This window comes from Accipiter gentilis, chromosome 26 (assembly GCF_929443795.1).
Source record: "Accipiter gentilis chromosome 26, bAccGen1.1, whole genome shotgun sequence".
Lineage (NCBI taxonomy): Eukaryota > Metazoa > Chordata > Aves > Accipitriformes > Accipitridae > Astur > Astur gentilis.
In genome coordinates, this window is record NC_064905.1 from 16,667,863 (window position 1) to 16,682,675 (window position 14,813).

The window sequence follows — 14,813 nt, forward strand, 5'->3', positions numbered from 1 at the left end:
GGGGGGCCACAGCGTACCCCGTACTGGGCAGACAGGCTCAGACCCAGTATGTGTCCCCTTGGGTGACAGTGTTGCGGTGGGATTTTCCCACTTGGTCAGGTAGATCCACTGCATTTGCTTGCTCGTGTGCTACAAGGACTAACGGAGGCGACCAGAAGGCATGGATGGTAGCTTGGTGTCGCCAATTTGAACACGAGGATGGGTTTTGATGTCCCCCAAACCTCCTGTGTTGTAGGGAGGCAGGAACGTTTCCAATGACGTTGGTCACACCAGAATTGCACCCAGCCCAAGATACGATGCCCGCTGCCATGGTGCCTGCGTTGCCCAATGCTGCCCCTCCACAGCACTCGGCATTTCACAATATTTATGGCCGCTCCTCACCCTTGGCTGCTTAGACAAATAAAGCCTAATGCAGCCTGAGGCAGTTAATCCCTGGCTCTCCAGCCTCCCAGCAATAACAAGGCCTGGGTGGCATTTCAAAGAATGTACTAGGGGAGAGGGGGAGTGCTGGGATCTTTTCTTTTTTTTTTTTTTTTTTTTTTTTTTTTATATGGTGGTGGAAATACAACCCTGCCTTCATTGAAGATAAGTGACATTGGCCAGGCTGGGCTCCTGCTCAGAGGTTATAGTGGTGATGGAAGGCAGGAGACTCTGCACGGTGTTGGCCCCACAGTAACCTTTGCCAAAAGAAAAACACTTCTTAATACAATAGTAGATGTTAAAAAAAAAAAAAAAAAAAAAAAGAAAGAAAAATAAACAGGGCCCCACGTGAACTTAGGAAACCTGTGCTGGCGTGAAGAGAGATGCGCATGGTGAAACGGCATGAACAGCACCTGGAGGGACTCTGGCCCCCAGACCCACATTGCTGGGAATGGGAAAGGGCCTGTGTCTGTCCTCGGTCCCTTGGTCCAGCGTGGTGCCAAAACGGCCCTGCTGCCAAATGGCTTCTCCTGCCTTTGTGGTCCAAACCAACGTGTCTTCCCTTTGCTCACACCTTGATGTTCCCATGGGGCTGGGAAGGCCATCCCCAGCTTCACCCCATGGCTCTGAGGACCACGTACCTTGCAGTGACCAGATAGGGACAGCCAGGGAAGCGGTGTGTTGTCTCTTTAGCACTATTTCCCTGTTAGTACTTGTGCTCCTTTGGTGGAAGTCATTAGCACGTGTAAACGCTTCCTTCCCATTGCGTCCGCTTGCGTGCTCTCCCCGCTGAGCTGCGTGGCAAGGGAAGCACCTTGGAATGGGAAAACAACAGTCAACCTCGGAGTATTAACAAGAGAGTAACTGGGTGTTTATGAAACTTGGTAACCCTCTTGTAAGCTATTTTTAAAAAGCAGCATAAGGTGGTTTAGCTTACTGGCTTTCAAATGGCACCAGAGTCCGATGCTGCCATTTAGGCTAGGTGTTTCATTGTAGGAATTGTGCTATGATATACAAAGTGTGACATTTCCAACTCAGCCTTTCTTGGCAGGGAATTAGATGAGTTTCATAGCTGCGTGAGGGGTGTTATGTGAAGGTGGAGAGAGGAATCTGTGCAGATGTTAAACAGCCAGCTAATCTCAAGTGACGCGAATGCCCTGATACACTTTGGCTCTCGGAGATGATGATTATCATCTTCTGCTACAGCGGGTCCTGGCTTGCGGTCACAGCTCTGTGCCAAGAGAAACCGAGAGTGCGTGTGTTTGTAACTTGCCATCAATGCCCTGGACAGCCCTGTGGGGCCGGCTTTCCCCCCAGTGCCCCGAGTCTCTCCATCTTCAAGTCTCTTTGCCCAGCAGGGAGCAGCTGGGATCACTGACCTGGGGATGAGGAGCAATCCAGCAAAGCCCTGTGTGTGGGGAGAGCTTTGCTGTGCTCTCTGGAGCCCAGCCCTCTTGGGGATCCTGCAGAGAGCAGAGCAAGATTTTTATTAACCACATCAGGGAAGGCTCCAGGCTTGGCCAGCTCCGGCTACTTTCAAGGATGGCCGAAAGCCGAGCTGTGCGGTGTTTTTCAGGAGGGTTGAAATGTCTTATCTCCTATGTTGCTGTAGGTGTATTTACCCCAGGGAGTTGCACCTCCTGTCTTGCCCGTGTGGATGCCAGGAGGGCTCTTAGGTCTGCAGTGAGCGCTCAGAGCTCTTCCAGCAGCCTTCTCCGCCTGTGCACGTCTGACCTCGTACCTGACGCTTCCTTCCTCTGCCGCTACCTCTGATGACTAATTCTCCTTTGAAGAGCATATGCCTGTGATCTTCCTGCCTCCCCTCATGCCCACCCCGCCAGGGGCGGCAGAAGGGGTCGTGCAGATGCGCGTGTGCGCACGTGCAGGTGTGCATGCGAGAAGCTGCGCCGTGGAGGAGGGTTTGTGCTCTCCCGCTCCCCAGGCAACAGCTCTTTCTCATGCCCGTGACCACTCTTCCCTTTGCTTTTTTATTATTATTATTTTTAGATTATACTTGATGCTTGAAAATCCTGCTTTGGTAATCAGGAAGTTTAAATTCCTCTTGCGTTTTTCTTATGCTTCCTACTTTCTGGACCCATCCACATCTAATGTGGCTTTTTCATGTCGCGTTGGCTCCGGGATAAATCCATTTTCTTTGTTCCCTGTTATCTATCGTTAGAAGGAATAAGGTTTCCTCCTTTCTTGCTTGAGTATCTTTTTTCCCAAGCCAAAGCAGCTCAGTTCCTGCTGCCCTACGCTCTGTGGCTCAGGCAGGGATGGAGGTACAAAGAAGCTGCATGACAGGCTTGCAGAGAGCCTGGAGCAGATGGGGAATTGAATCCAGGTTTTCCAAGGCCAAGATAATCATCTAATTGCAAAACTGTTTTATGCCACTTACCCTGTTCATCAGCTTCTCTCGCACTCAGCAGCTGGAGATCAACTTGAGGATGGGTTGCTCTGCAGAGAAGGACAGGCACTGCCAGCTCCAGGGCAGCTGTTTGGTTTGAGGGCTCTGAGTTGATTTCAGTTCACAGCTAAGTAGCAAACATCTGGATGCAAACTCCAGGAACACGAAGACAGAGGAGCAGGTCTTTTCCGCTTGGCACAGTGCCTCCCAGTCCAGCTGCGTGGCTTGCAGACCCCTGAAAAAGCCCAGCACCGTCAGCCTGGCTGCAGCAGCCTGGGTGGGAGGCAGGCAGGGTCCGCAGGCTTTGCTTATGTGGGGGAAACCTGCCCTGAGTGGGGTACAGGGATTTCTTCGGTGTCCTGCCCAGCCTGTCCATAAGCCAACAGTCTTGGGAAGAGCTAAACTTCAAAGGCCAGCAATTAAGCCCACACACATCAAGGAAAAAGCAAACCTGGGACTTGCTTTTTTTCTTTCCAAATGCTGCTGCCCTTTTCTCTCCGTGCTCAGTGCCGACCCTCAGGCTCTGTCTGACTTCCCGGTCAGCTGCCTCTGCCTCCTCATCTCCCAGCGAGACTCGGATGCCAAGACCTCGCTTAGCTTGAACTCCGTCTTCCCCCAACGGAACATCTGCAGTTTGCATCAATGGGAGCTTCACCTGAGCCTCTGGGAACAGCTCATGAGGGAGCTGTAGTTAATGACGGCCAAACCGAGGGTCTCCTCTCTGCTGCTTCTCAGGCTTTTCCCTTCCTCTGTGTCCATGCAGCAAAGCCCCAGTGCTGCAGGTGGAAGTCCCTGCCCAGGCACTGGAGCTGGTCCTGGCTCTGCCCGGGCTGTCACCAGCCTCAGCATGGACAGCTGGGGCTCCAGGAAAGGGGACGATGCCCTGGCATGGGCAGGGGGATCCTGCCCTGATGCCCCTGCTTTGTTTTGGCAATGGGCAGTTTAGAGACTCCTAGACCTGGATGTCTCACCTGGATTACTGTGTGTAAGAGCTGGCGGTGACTTGTCCTCCAGGAGCTTATTCCTCTCTTTGGGAATCTCTCTCTGGGTATACAACAGTGGCAAATCCACAGTTTACCTGAGTTGCATGAAAAGGTACTTTGTTGTCTGCCTCGTAAGTTCATCAGGTACAGCATGAGAAGCAGCGGATAATAATTTCCTGTAGTTGTTTACCCTTTGTCACTGTATAGGCTATCCTTTCTTCTTAGCGGCCAAAGGTGTCTCTTTAGCGTCCCATGGGTTTGTACCCACTGCTGCCAGAGGTACTTCAGCCCAGTAAAACCTCCGGTGTTACACCTGGATAGACATGGGGTGGAATTAACCTCTGGCTCCTGCAATAGTCAGGCAACTCCTGAGCAGTCCCAAAGAGGTTACCTGGAGTTAGCAGCAGTACAAGCTTTTCCCAAGCCACTTCCCCAGAGATCTCAGACCCCCCAGGGCCCATGGGGGGATGTCCCTGGCCCATCCTGGCCATCTCTTTGTGCTGGCAATGCCTGTCTACCAGGTACCAGATTTGGACCAACATTCATTTCACACGAGCTGTGGACCATCCATTGCGTCCCTTCAGGTTAGGGATGTAATGAACAGTGCTAATTTTTGTTACTGGTCCCCTAAAGCCATCCGATCCCTCTGCTCTTTCTGTGCCATGTTAATCACATCCTGCAGGGGCAGCGAATGTGAGCAGGGCAAGATTTTGAAAGAAGTAAATTAAAACAGGAAAAGAAGCAACCTGACAGTCCTTAAGATGTGGGAGGATAATTTTAATTGAGTTTTGCAAGGGTTTAGCCATGCAGTTAATAGGGGCCACTGGAAGAGGGGTGGCTATGTTTGCTAAGCAGGACAGCTCACCTTGGACTCCTGCAGAACCGCGGCGGTGGCAGTGGGAGCTGCCGTAGGCATTTTGGCAGGTCTGAGGATTTCTGCCCCTTGGGGAGCGAATCCTGTGGACAGAATAGGTCCTGTTCCTGTCTGAAGGCGCTGGGCTCCCCTTCCCCTCCCTGCGCATCCCGCTGAGCCGGAGCTGCCCTCCGAAATGTCAGGGAGAGGAAGCAATCCTTGGCTTGTTAGTTTCTACAAGGAAATAAAATGCACAGATGGCTCGAGCATCCTCTGTCTCAAAGGCAGGAAAAGGATTCTCCGGGCAGGAGCAGGCAGCCAACAAACCCAGAGCGATTCAGGGAACGGGGGGACCAAACAAAGCGGCGTCTGGCCAGCCCCTGGCCAGCAGCAGAAAGGGTGGGCCGGCGGCCCGCCGAGGGGAAACGAGCTCTCTGATGTACGGGAGCATCCCTCGCCCGAGCGAGAGCAGCAAACAGCCGGCTCCCCTGGGGCTTGGGGAGGCTGCTGACAGCAGAGATCCTGGAGGAGGTCTGCAGGGTGGCCCCGGCTGACCCGCTGCCCCAGGCCGGACATGTGGCTACCTGACAGAGGCTAACTTTGGCTCAGGACGTAGCCTCTCGGGGAGGATGGAGTAGGGAGCGAGCGCGGGACGGGGGGGGCTAGGGAGAGGAAAGACGGCAGGAGACAGAAATGCAAACATGGGCTGACAGCAGTGGGGCAGGGGGAGGGGAGGAGGAAAAAGCAGGGTAAACCTGGCAGGATGGAGCAGGAAACCGGGCTGGAGCGAGGCAGGGCGATGGTGAGATAGTGCTTCCTGCGGGAGGGGGAAAGGCAGACAGATAAACGCTCCCAGACAGGCGCTCCTTGACCCCTCTTTGGGAGGACGTGGCGGCAGGTCCCTAGGGTGGCTGTGCCCCTGCAGACTGCAGTCCCAAAAGCAGGTGGAGGCATCGCTGGGTGTAGCCCTGCTCTGCTGCCTCCGGGCAGCTGGCTTGTGAAATACCATTATTTAAACCCCCGCCTGGAGGCTCCAAGGGTGAGGGCACAAGGGTAACTTTGCTCTTTCGGGGCAGCCCAGCTCTCTTGAAAGTGGCTCCTGCTCTTGAGCTCCTCTGTTTCTGTCCCCCGACGAGTGCCAGCTTGGAAGTCCAAAAGCTGAAGGAGCCCAGAGAGCTCGTGACTTTCTTTGCCTCATTCCCCATCATTGCAGGTGGATATGAGATTTTTGTGCCTTGCCAGAAAAGAACCAGTTAATTAAAGTTTATGAGCAATGAGAGGCTAAAGAGAGCCGTTGGGGTTCATGCGTTGAGGCCAGAGCGGCCTTTTGGACGGAGGCCACAGGCTGTTTGGCCGGACCCGCGGGCGCTGGATGCACGGCTGTGGTGCTGCGGAGTGCCAGGGGCTGGGGGAGCAGAGCAGAACGCCCAGCTTCGCGGTGCTGCTGGTCTGGCTGTGAATTCTGCTTGTGTTGAAGCCATGCTGCCATCGCATGATGCTCTCTGCTCGCATCTCTGCCCACCCCATCCTGCTCCCCACTTGGCTGGCAGGCAGGGGGATGCTTTGGCTGGGGTCTCCCCTGGCCACAGGTGCTGAGCTGGAAGAGAGCCCTGATTTTTGCATTCCCCAAATGCCCTGTCCATTTGGACACACATCCTTCCTCCTCACCTGGCATTGCTGCAGACCCATGGTTCTTGGGGCATCTCTGAGGCTGGGGCCAAGAAAAAAGCATTTCCACCAGCTCCCGTGGACCCTTCCTCAGCCCTCGTATTGGTCCCTGCTCGGGGAGCTCTTGCCACCATACACCAACTTACCCACTGGTGTCTTGGGGCAAAGTTAATGTCTCGTTATGCTTTTGGTGTTGGATGGGAGGGATCAGACACCCAATAATGATGATCACCTCTGTGTTTGTAAGTATTGACTGAGTCCCTTGTGTCCTCTGAAAGAAGACAGCCTGCCTCAGTTGGAGCAAAGGAACATCTGATGCTTTGGGAATATCCTCACAAAATGGTGAGGACACAGATCCACTTTGATTTGGTGACATTTCAGGGCTTTGAGGTCCAGGGATGAAAATCTCTGGACCGGAGGAGTGTTGTCTCACCATTGGCATTGCCCAGTGTGAGAAGGGGAAGGATGTTGCCCCAGGCCTGGGATGAACTCTGGGTGCGTGGGGGTCAGTTGCGTGGCTGGGACAGTGATGCTGCCATAGCACAACACAGGGCACAGAGGGGCTGATCCTGCACAGAGGAGCACAGCTCCTGTGTTTAACCCCTTCTGGAACAGGTCTGAAGTGGTGGTCAACCCTGGGTGGCAGAAAAAGGAACAGCTTTCACAAACTCCATAAAAGAAGGGTCCTGCTTCCTTTGCTGTTGTGCGAATACATAGTTTTGGGGAGATTTCCAGTTTTCTATCATTATGATTTTTAATTTCTTCACTGCTTACACCTCAGTCTGTTTCCATCTTGCCCACAGAGCCTTTTAGCATGCCACCTCTCTGTTTTTATCCCAGCCTCACCGTGGGCATGGGTGGCTGTCACCCTGCCCTTGCAGCTCCCGGGCAGAGGCTGCTGGGCAGAACCTGCTCCATTTTGGTGTGAATTCCTGCCGTGGTTTGGGGCTCACCCTGCCCGCTGTGAGGCTGGAGAGAAAACACCTGGTGTTTCATCCCCATGTTGGCTGGAGCCTGCCATTCATTTCTCAGCCTCGTGCGATATCTCACCTCTCTGCAAAACAAGCCTTCCTCCGTGCTGGCGAGAACTGGGAGGAGGAAGAGGAGGAGCTCACAGCCCTACGTCCAAATTCCCCCTGCTGCTCTGCCAGCTGCCTGCTCCTTGTGTGACGTGACACTCACGCTTTGCTGCTCCAACCCACAGCTGGATGCTTGCCCTGTGCCTGAGGAGGAGTCGCTCCGTGGGGGAACTTCAGCCCTGTAGGTGGGAAGTGTGCCTGGCTCTGCCTCTGGCACGTGGAATTCCCGTGCGTCTGTGGGCAGCCGTGGGTTCTCCAGCTCCAGGCACCAGCACAGGGCAGGTGGAGAAGAGGTAACTGGAGCAGAGGGGGAAGATGGCACCTGTGGTGCTGGGGTTAGTTCGTGCAGGGCAAGGAGAAATGTTGCACATGCATTTTTGCCAGCAAATGCTGCTGATTTGGATAAGCCCAGCCTGGAAAGCCAGAGGAGAGGTCTGCAGAAAAAGCAGAGCAAGGTTCCTTCTCCCTCTCCCCCAGTGCCAGCTATTGCTGCTCTTCTGCATCAGAAAAGGTCATTCAGTCCCTGTTTCCCCAGTTGCCAGCAAGGTACCGGAATTTTGTTGTTGGCTGTCCAGCAGCAGGTCTTTACTCACATAGTAACTACGGTGCGTGATTGCACATCTAAGTGCATGCCTTGCCCTGCTTGCAAGGGAAGAGTCCCACTACTGGCTTTGCAGCCTGCAGGGAGAGCTCAGGGCAGCTAAAGGTTTGGGCTGGGGGTAAAACCCAAGGGAAACGGGAGACACTTTGCAAGATGAGCCACATCAGGCTATATGGTAGCACTGAGCCCTGAGCAATCCCAGGGCATTCAGAGTGCTGTTGAGCCTCAGCCAGGGACAGGCCAGAGCATCTGCCTGAGCCTGGCAAGTCAGAAGAGGCTCATCCATGGTGCTTTGAGTTGCAGACTTAGGATGTGGGTAAATTCAGGGGCTCCATCCTGGGGATTCAGTTACCTGGTACAAATCTGCCAGAAATCTCTTTTGTAGAAAGTGTCCAAATCTCAAGTTCCTGCATTGCTTTGTTGGGATGTTTGTTGACTGGGAATTTTTGCCTGAATACAGCAATGTAGAGATGGGGCAGTAGCAGGGTCGGGGTAGCTTTGCTGGTGGAAAGGACACTCTTTTTTTCCATTCCAGCCTATCTTTTGCCCCAGTACAGCACTGGGGTGGGCGGGCTGGGTATGCGAGGTGCAGGGAGACAAGCAGGAGCATGCAGCCTCATCTGGACCGGCTTTGCTCTATGCGTGTTATTTTGCAGCTCTGGTCACAAAACCCCAAAGCAGTAAGTTTGGTGGCAGGAGCATGAGCTGTGCCGGTTAGCTGGGGACATGCGGCGGCTGTGGCCAGAGCGATCCAGTCCAGCGCCGGGGAAGGAAGTCAGCGAGAAGGACAGAGTGTGAACAAAATCCCTCTCCGGAAAGGCGCCCCGTTAATCAGTCAGCAGGGCCAACTCAGCAGAGAGGGAGGGAAAGGGAAGCAGAGAGGGGCTGAGGTGGCGTGTGGGGGCTCGGAGGGAGGATCCGGTGCCGGGCTTCCTGCGGGTGGAAGCAGACGGAGAGCGGGAGCCGTGTCGTGCCGTGCCATGCTGTGCTACGCCTGCACCTTCACCCACGCGCAGCCTTTGCCCGGGTTTCCAAAGCCATCGCTCGCTGTGGCAGTGCTGGCTCTGGCACAGGCACTGCTCTGCAGTGATTTAGCCGTCTGCAGCCATCGCAAGGGAAAACCAGGCCCCATGTGAGGCTTTCTGGCAACGTGCTGAAGGGTGGAGAGATGAGGTCAGGCACAAGGCTGGAGCCTGTGGGCTGCTCGCTCTCTGCGAGACACCCTAGGTTGGGTAGCACTTTCCAGAGTGAGCGTGGCTTCCCTTCCAGGCAGGGAGAACCCTGGGATGCAGGACCCAAGTGGGCAGCCCTGCCGCTGTGCTGAGAGCAGCAGTGATTTCAGGGTGCAGAAAGAGGCGGCGGGGGGGGGGCCTGGAGAAAATGAAGGAGCCACCAGTGATAAGGAGAAGGCCCTGGGTGCAGCCTGGCCCCTTTCAGAGCCACGCGCTGAGAGATCAAGGCTAGGAAAACCGCTGGGAAACGCACTTCTTTGAAAATAGACAAGGTGTGAGTGGCTGTGGGATCCTGCTTCCTCTCCCCGCATCCCATCAATCCCCCTCTGTTTATTTTAATATCCCGCTGCCAACTTGCTTGGAAACGATCTTGAAAAAACAAAGCTTGCCGGGGCTGCCGCATGCCTTTTTAATTACATTAATGCTCTCCCCGTGCAAGGGCGCAATTTGGTGTGCACGAGAGAGCGGGATCTGTTCGGAGGGCCAAGGAGATAAAGCATTGCTGGGGTTGGAGGTGGGAAAGGAGAGACTCGGAGGAGAGGAGACACTCCATGCTCTGGAGACATCTCCCTCGCACCCTGGGATTTGCCGGAGACACAAACCATCTGTATGTCGGTTAGCAGAGATTTAATGGCCAAACCCAGCACCAAGTTCAGTGCTGGGGAAAGCGAGACACGGGAGCGAGCCATAGCAGGGCACACGCTCCCCCGGAGAGGGAAAGGGCAAGGGCAGCAATGGGGTGGATCCATCTGGCAAGCACAGAGAGGGTTGGAGAATTTTGCGGGGGTAAAGCTGATGGCCTTGAAGGTGCTTTTGCAGGCTGGGAATGGCTCCGTGCATACCTCTGCCTGTCCTGGATGCCACAGGTGGCCGTGGGCAGCAGCATCCCAAGATGCCGGGCCCAGCGTGGGGCTTTGGGGTGAGTAGTGGGTCCCGAGTGTGAGCCAGTGCCTGATGCGGGGAGTCCCCGAAGCTCCCAGCAGGCCGGGGCCAGCGAGGAGGCTGGACGGCCACAAGAGCCGGCCCAGCGCCGGCTGCCAGCAGCGGGAGCGTCCCCAGCCCCGCGCCATGGTGCTTTCGGAGGGAGCAGTGGTTCCTTTTCCTGTTGTACTCGCGGAGGGCCGTGCACAGGATGCATCTGCAGGAATCCCACAGCCTCAACCTGCACAGATCGTACTTTTTCTTTCTTCCCCTCCACCCCCTGGCGTTGTTTGCTAACAGGTCACCAGGCAGCACGTGAAGGGAGGCAGGGGGTTATTTCTGCAGCCATTCCGCTACACCCCCCCCCGAGCCCGGTGGTGGGGCAGATGCAGCACACAGCATCGGCCAAGAGGCTCCTGCCACGTTGGACCGCTTATTTAGTGATTCAAGCAAGGGGGACCACTCCAGTTTTGAGACCCAATTCGGTGCCTGTCACAGCCAGCCGCAGGGATTGCTGTGCCGGGATTTTGGGGATTAGCTTTCTGCTTGCTGCCCCGGAACAGTGGCAGGATGAGAGGGTCTGCTGTCCCCACCCGGCCCCATGGCAAGCCATATCTTTTCCATTTTGGGCTGAGCACCACGGGGGTGGCAGGCACCCCCAGCTGCTTGCTGGGGTGATGGACTGGCAGGCTGTGGCTGTCTGGAGAGCGGTGTTTGCACTGGGATAAGCGTGTCCGGCATTAATAGGAAACGCAGCTTAGCAGACAGATTCCTCCCGCCCCCACCCCCCCCCCAGCCTTTTTTTAATAAACCTTGTTACATTTTGAAGGGATTTTACCAAAAATGCGGTCATTTATTTTCACAGCCCCAGGGCACATTTTTGTGTGTGACATCTGACGTCTCCTCCCTCAGTGAAGGGGAGTTGGAGGCACGAGGCAGGGTGTCCTCCACGGGGGCCAAGGGCCACCCGGCCCCAGGGCCCGCGGTGACGCCGACCCAACCCAAACGACGAACGATGGCTGCTGTTGTTGTTGTTGTTGAGAGAGGGGTGTCTGTAGGACGGGCCATGGGGAGCGGGACCCCTGAGCAGGTGGAGGTGGGCCAGGGCGGCTGACGCCGCCTCACACAGGCAAGGGAAGAGGAGGCGGGAGATGGCGGGGGGAGATGGCCGGTGCCCCGCCGTTGCCATGGGGGCAGCCGCGGGGACACCACCTCGGAGCCGTGCGCAGGCGGGAAGGAAATGGAGAACAATCGGGGAGAACAAGGCCGGCAGCCCTAGCCTGGCCGTGCTGGCGGTGCCGCTCGGCACGTCCTTCCACCGCCATGTTCCCCTCAGCGGCCTCTCCCGGTGGCGGCGTTCCCTGGGCACCCCTGGCTTCTCCATGGGCCTGGCTCCTCACGCCGCACCTCGGAGGCCTTGCATCAGAGGGGCTGGTGGCCATTTGGTGTCTCCTGGGGCAGGTTTCCCCATAGAGAAACATTAAACACGTGGCTCTGCCACAGGGCTTCCAAGGCCTGCAGTCCTTGGGCCATGGTTTTGGAGGAGAGGTATCATACAGCATTCCTGCTGCTTGTGAAACCCATGGAAACGCCACGTCCTTGAGACTTGTCCCTCCCTTCCAGATCTCTCCAATACATAGGTTTGAATGTTACGAGGGAAGGAGACAGACATGCATGGAACGCCATTGCAAAAGCTTGTGTTTCTGTAGAAAATTGAGCTAGCAACATATTTTTACATTCTTTTCTTTCTTAGCATTTAGCATCTACCTGAGTCACAGCTTCACATTTCGCAACTTTTTTTTTTTTTTCCCTTCTATTTCTGGTTAGTTTGCTTGCTTGTTTTTGCAGTCACCAAGACTTTTCTTTTGAATTATCTCACGTCTCCAGAAGCTGGAGTTTTACGATAACGATCAGAAGTAATGACAGTCAGCAACACCGTGCTAATGAAAAACAACGGGTACGTCTCTGAGGTTAACCGGTACTTCGAGATGTTTTGTCCATAAGGAGCTCGCTTAGGGTGTGTGTCTGGCATGCCGGAGATGCAAGCACACGAGAAGTGGGACTCTCCCAGATGAAAGCTGGGAGAAATTCGTGATAATGTTTAACTGCCTGTCCTTGAGCCTGGATAATTTCATTCCTGGAATGCCTGTCCAGCTGTGGTGCAAGGAAGGGGGCTGCTGTAATCCCCAAAGGTTTGGTCCTGTTCAGGTGACTGCCTGTACCTGAGAGTGCCCGGCAAGGGAAAGGCATTCAGTGAATGCCTGCTGGCTCCTAAGAGCATCTCTGTACAAACACAAGAATTTTGCATTTGTAGTATCTGGGGAGCCCTGATTTGTCCCTCTGAGTACAGAAAACTACATGTGTATAGAAGAATCTCCTGCCAGACTCCTTCCAGTTAGCAGATAAGATCACTTCAGAGCCCTAGTCCAAGTAAGGTCAATCTCAGTCACCTAGTGAGGAATGGCCACACCTGGATTCCCTGATTTCTGGTCTTCCATTCTTTTTCTGGCCCTCCTCTGTGCTAGTCTGTCTGTCTGAGCCCAGGGGCTGTCTGGCTCCAGCCCTAGAGCTGTTGCTGAAGAGCTGCTCACTGGAGCCAGGAGGGCTGCAAATGAACCACTTGTGTCCCAGTGAGCCAGCATTAAACTATCTTGTAGGAGCAAACTCCTGTGAGATGTTTCCTTCAGGAGGCTTTGCCCCTCTCTGGGCTGGTGATGCCAAGTTAGCTGCTGCCCACAGCAGTGGGTCCAGACTAGCAGATGTCTGCATCATCCCCTCTCTCCTTTCTCTCCACAGATCTGGTGAGCAGCTATTCTATGACCCCCCCTACTCTTAGCATCACTGAGGAGGAACACGTCATCAGCGCCAAGGATACGCTGACCATCACCTGCAGGTAAGGCGCAAACAAGCGTGGCTCTGCTTAGACTGCTCTTAACTTCATAAGTGTTGGAGGACCAGGCAAGGAGAGCCCACAAGGGACATCTTGGCTGCAATTCACCTACAAATTAGCACGGATGACTAGAAAGCTTCCACATTCACCAAGTATAAATTCATCTAATAATTGAAAAAGAAGCTGAAGATGTCTCAGAGGAGATGGTGATAACCTCTGCTGTAGTCTTGCAGGCAGAAGGAAGATAGAGAAACATTTACGTGATCTGATAGCTTCCTTGTAAGCTCTTTAGGGAAATTGGCCTTCCTAACTCTCCTTGTCTTTCTCTGATGTTCCTTATTCTCACCTCATCAGGGGCTGCTAGGGTTGTAGTTCTGGTTTCTAAATCTGGCAGGTCATTTGGGGGGATGTTGAGAAATATTCATGGGAGAAGGCAAGGCTCCACTTACTGGTGGCTGTGAGAGGCTTCCAGCTTTTCTAGGAAGCTGGGATTTAATGCTCTGCCTTATACACATGGGGGTGAAGAGAAGCCCTGGCCCGGTCAGGTGAGTAAATCTGTGAGAGGAGCTGGAGAATCTGTGGTCGTTTTGGAGACTGTGGCTCTGAGAAGGTGATGTGCCTGAGCTGATTTATCCCATGCTGGGACAGTTGGCTGTACGTTTTCAGCACTAGCCCCTATCTTGGAAAGAATAAACAAGTGGGCGAATTGACCAAGGTCAATTTTCCTGACAAAGCTGGAGTTTCCCTTGAGCAGCTGAAAGCAGATCCATGCTGGGGATCTGAATGCTAGGGCCCAATGGGGGTATAAATTCAGCATGGGCCTCAAATGGGTGTTTCTCAGTGTTATATATAACCATGGAGCAATTACTGCAAACACTTGGCTGGCATTGTGTTCATGTCTTGTCACAAACATGTTTAACTTTTCCTGGAACAGATGGCATTGCTTTACTTTGTGAATCAGTTCATAGCCAGGGGAGAGAGATAGAGGAAAGGTTGTTGATGGCCATACTGAACTGATTTCACTCGGTCTGGGAAGCTAAGCAGTTGTGGGCTTATTCATGTGGTGGTGACCTGAGGAGCCATGGTGTGTGCTAGGTTGTAGGAAATGTGTGAGTTGGAGGACTGTGGTCAGCCATATAGCTGCTGTGGGGGGGCATAGAGGAGGAGGAGGGAGTCTGGGGACTCCAGTGCTCTGCTGTGGTAATTCTCTCCACAGAGGGATGTGGGAGCTGATACTCTCTGTTAAAACCTTGGAAGAGGGGAGATTCAGTGATATTATTCTGCATGAGCTTATAATCAGGCCAGAACCTTTCTCAGCAGTGGCCCAGGGAGGGACACAGAAAGTGGTTTCAAGACCGTGTTGCTTGCAGATTGAGCCAAGGCTAAAGAACATACTGAAGTTAGAGGTGTGGTTAAAGAAAGTGTCTTCTGCAGTCAAGCATGAACGTACCTGCTTAGCACCATGAAGCGGAAAGCCTTTCTTTTTGGGTAACCCTCCTAGACTGCAGACGAGGTTGCCCTTTCCTTGTGCACTTATTAGGTATTGATTAATACGAAGGAAAATCACATGAAGTGGAAAAAAAGATCTTATTTTCAGTGCAGACTCTGCATGGCCTGCCCTTGCAGGGAGCATCATACAAGCTACAGTCTCTTCAGGTGGCAACAAGCTCCCTGTTTCCTGCTGCAGTGCCAAAGCTCATCTTTCAGGCGCGCTAGGGCGGCATCCATACAGCATGCTGGCATGGACACAGCTGAGATA

The 14,813-nt window shown here is 54.0% G+C and overlaps 1 protein-coding gene across 2 annotated transcripts in view; it reads left to right on the forward strand.

Annotated features, from left to right (window-relative positions):
- FLT4 (fms related receptor tyrosine kinase 4) overlaps positions 1-14,813 on the forward strand; it is a 60,670-nt gene that overhangs the window by 9,699 nt on the left and 36,158 nt on the right. For both annotated transcript variants that reach the window (XM_049829821.1, XM_049829822.1), the window contains exon 2: positions 12,961-13,057. In XM_049829821.1, the coding sequence (XP_049685778.1) occupies positions 12,961-13,057 (97 nt within the window). The remainder of the gene's footprint in view (positions 1-12,960; positions 13,058-14,813) is intronic.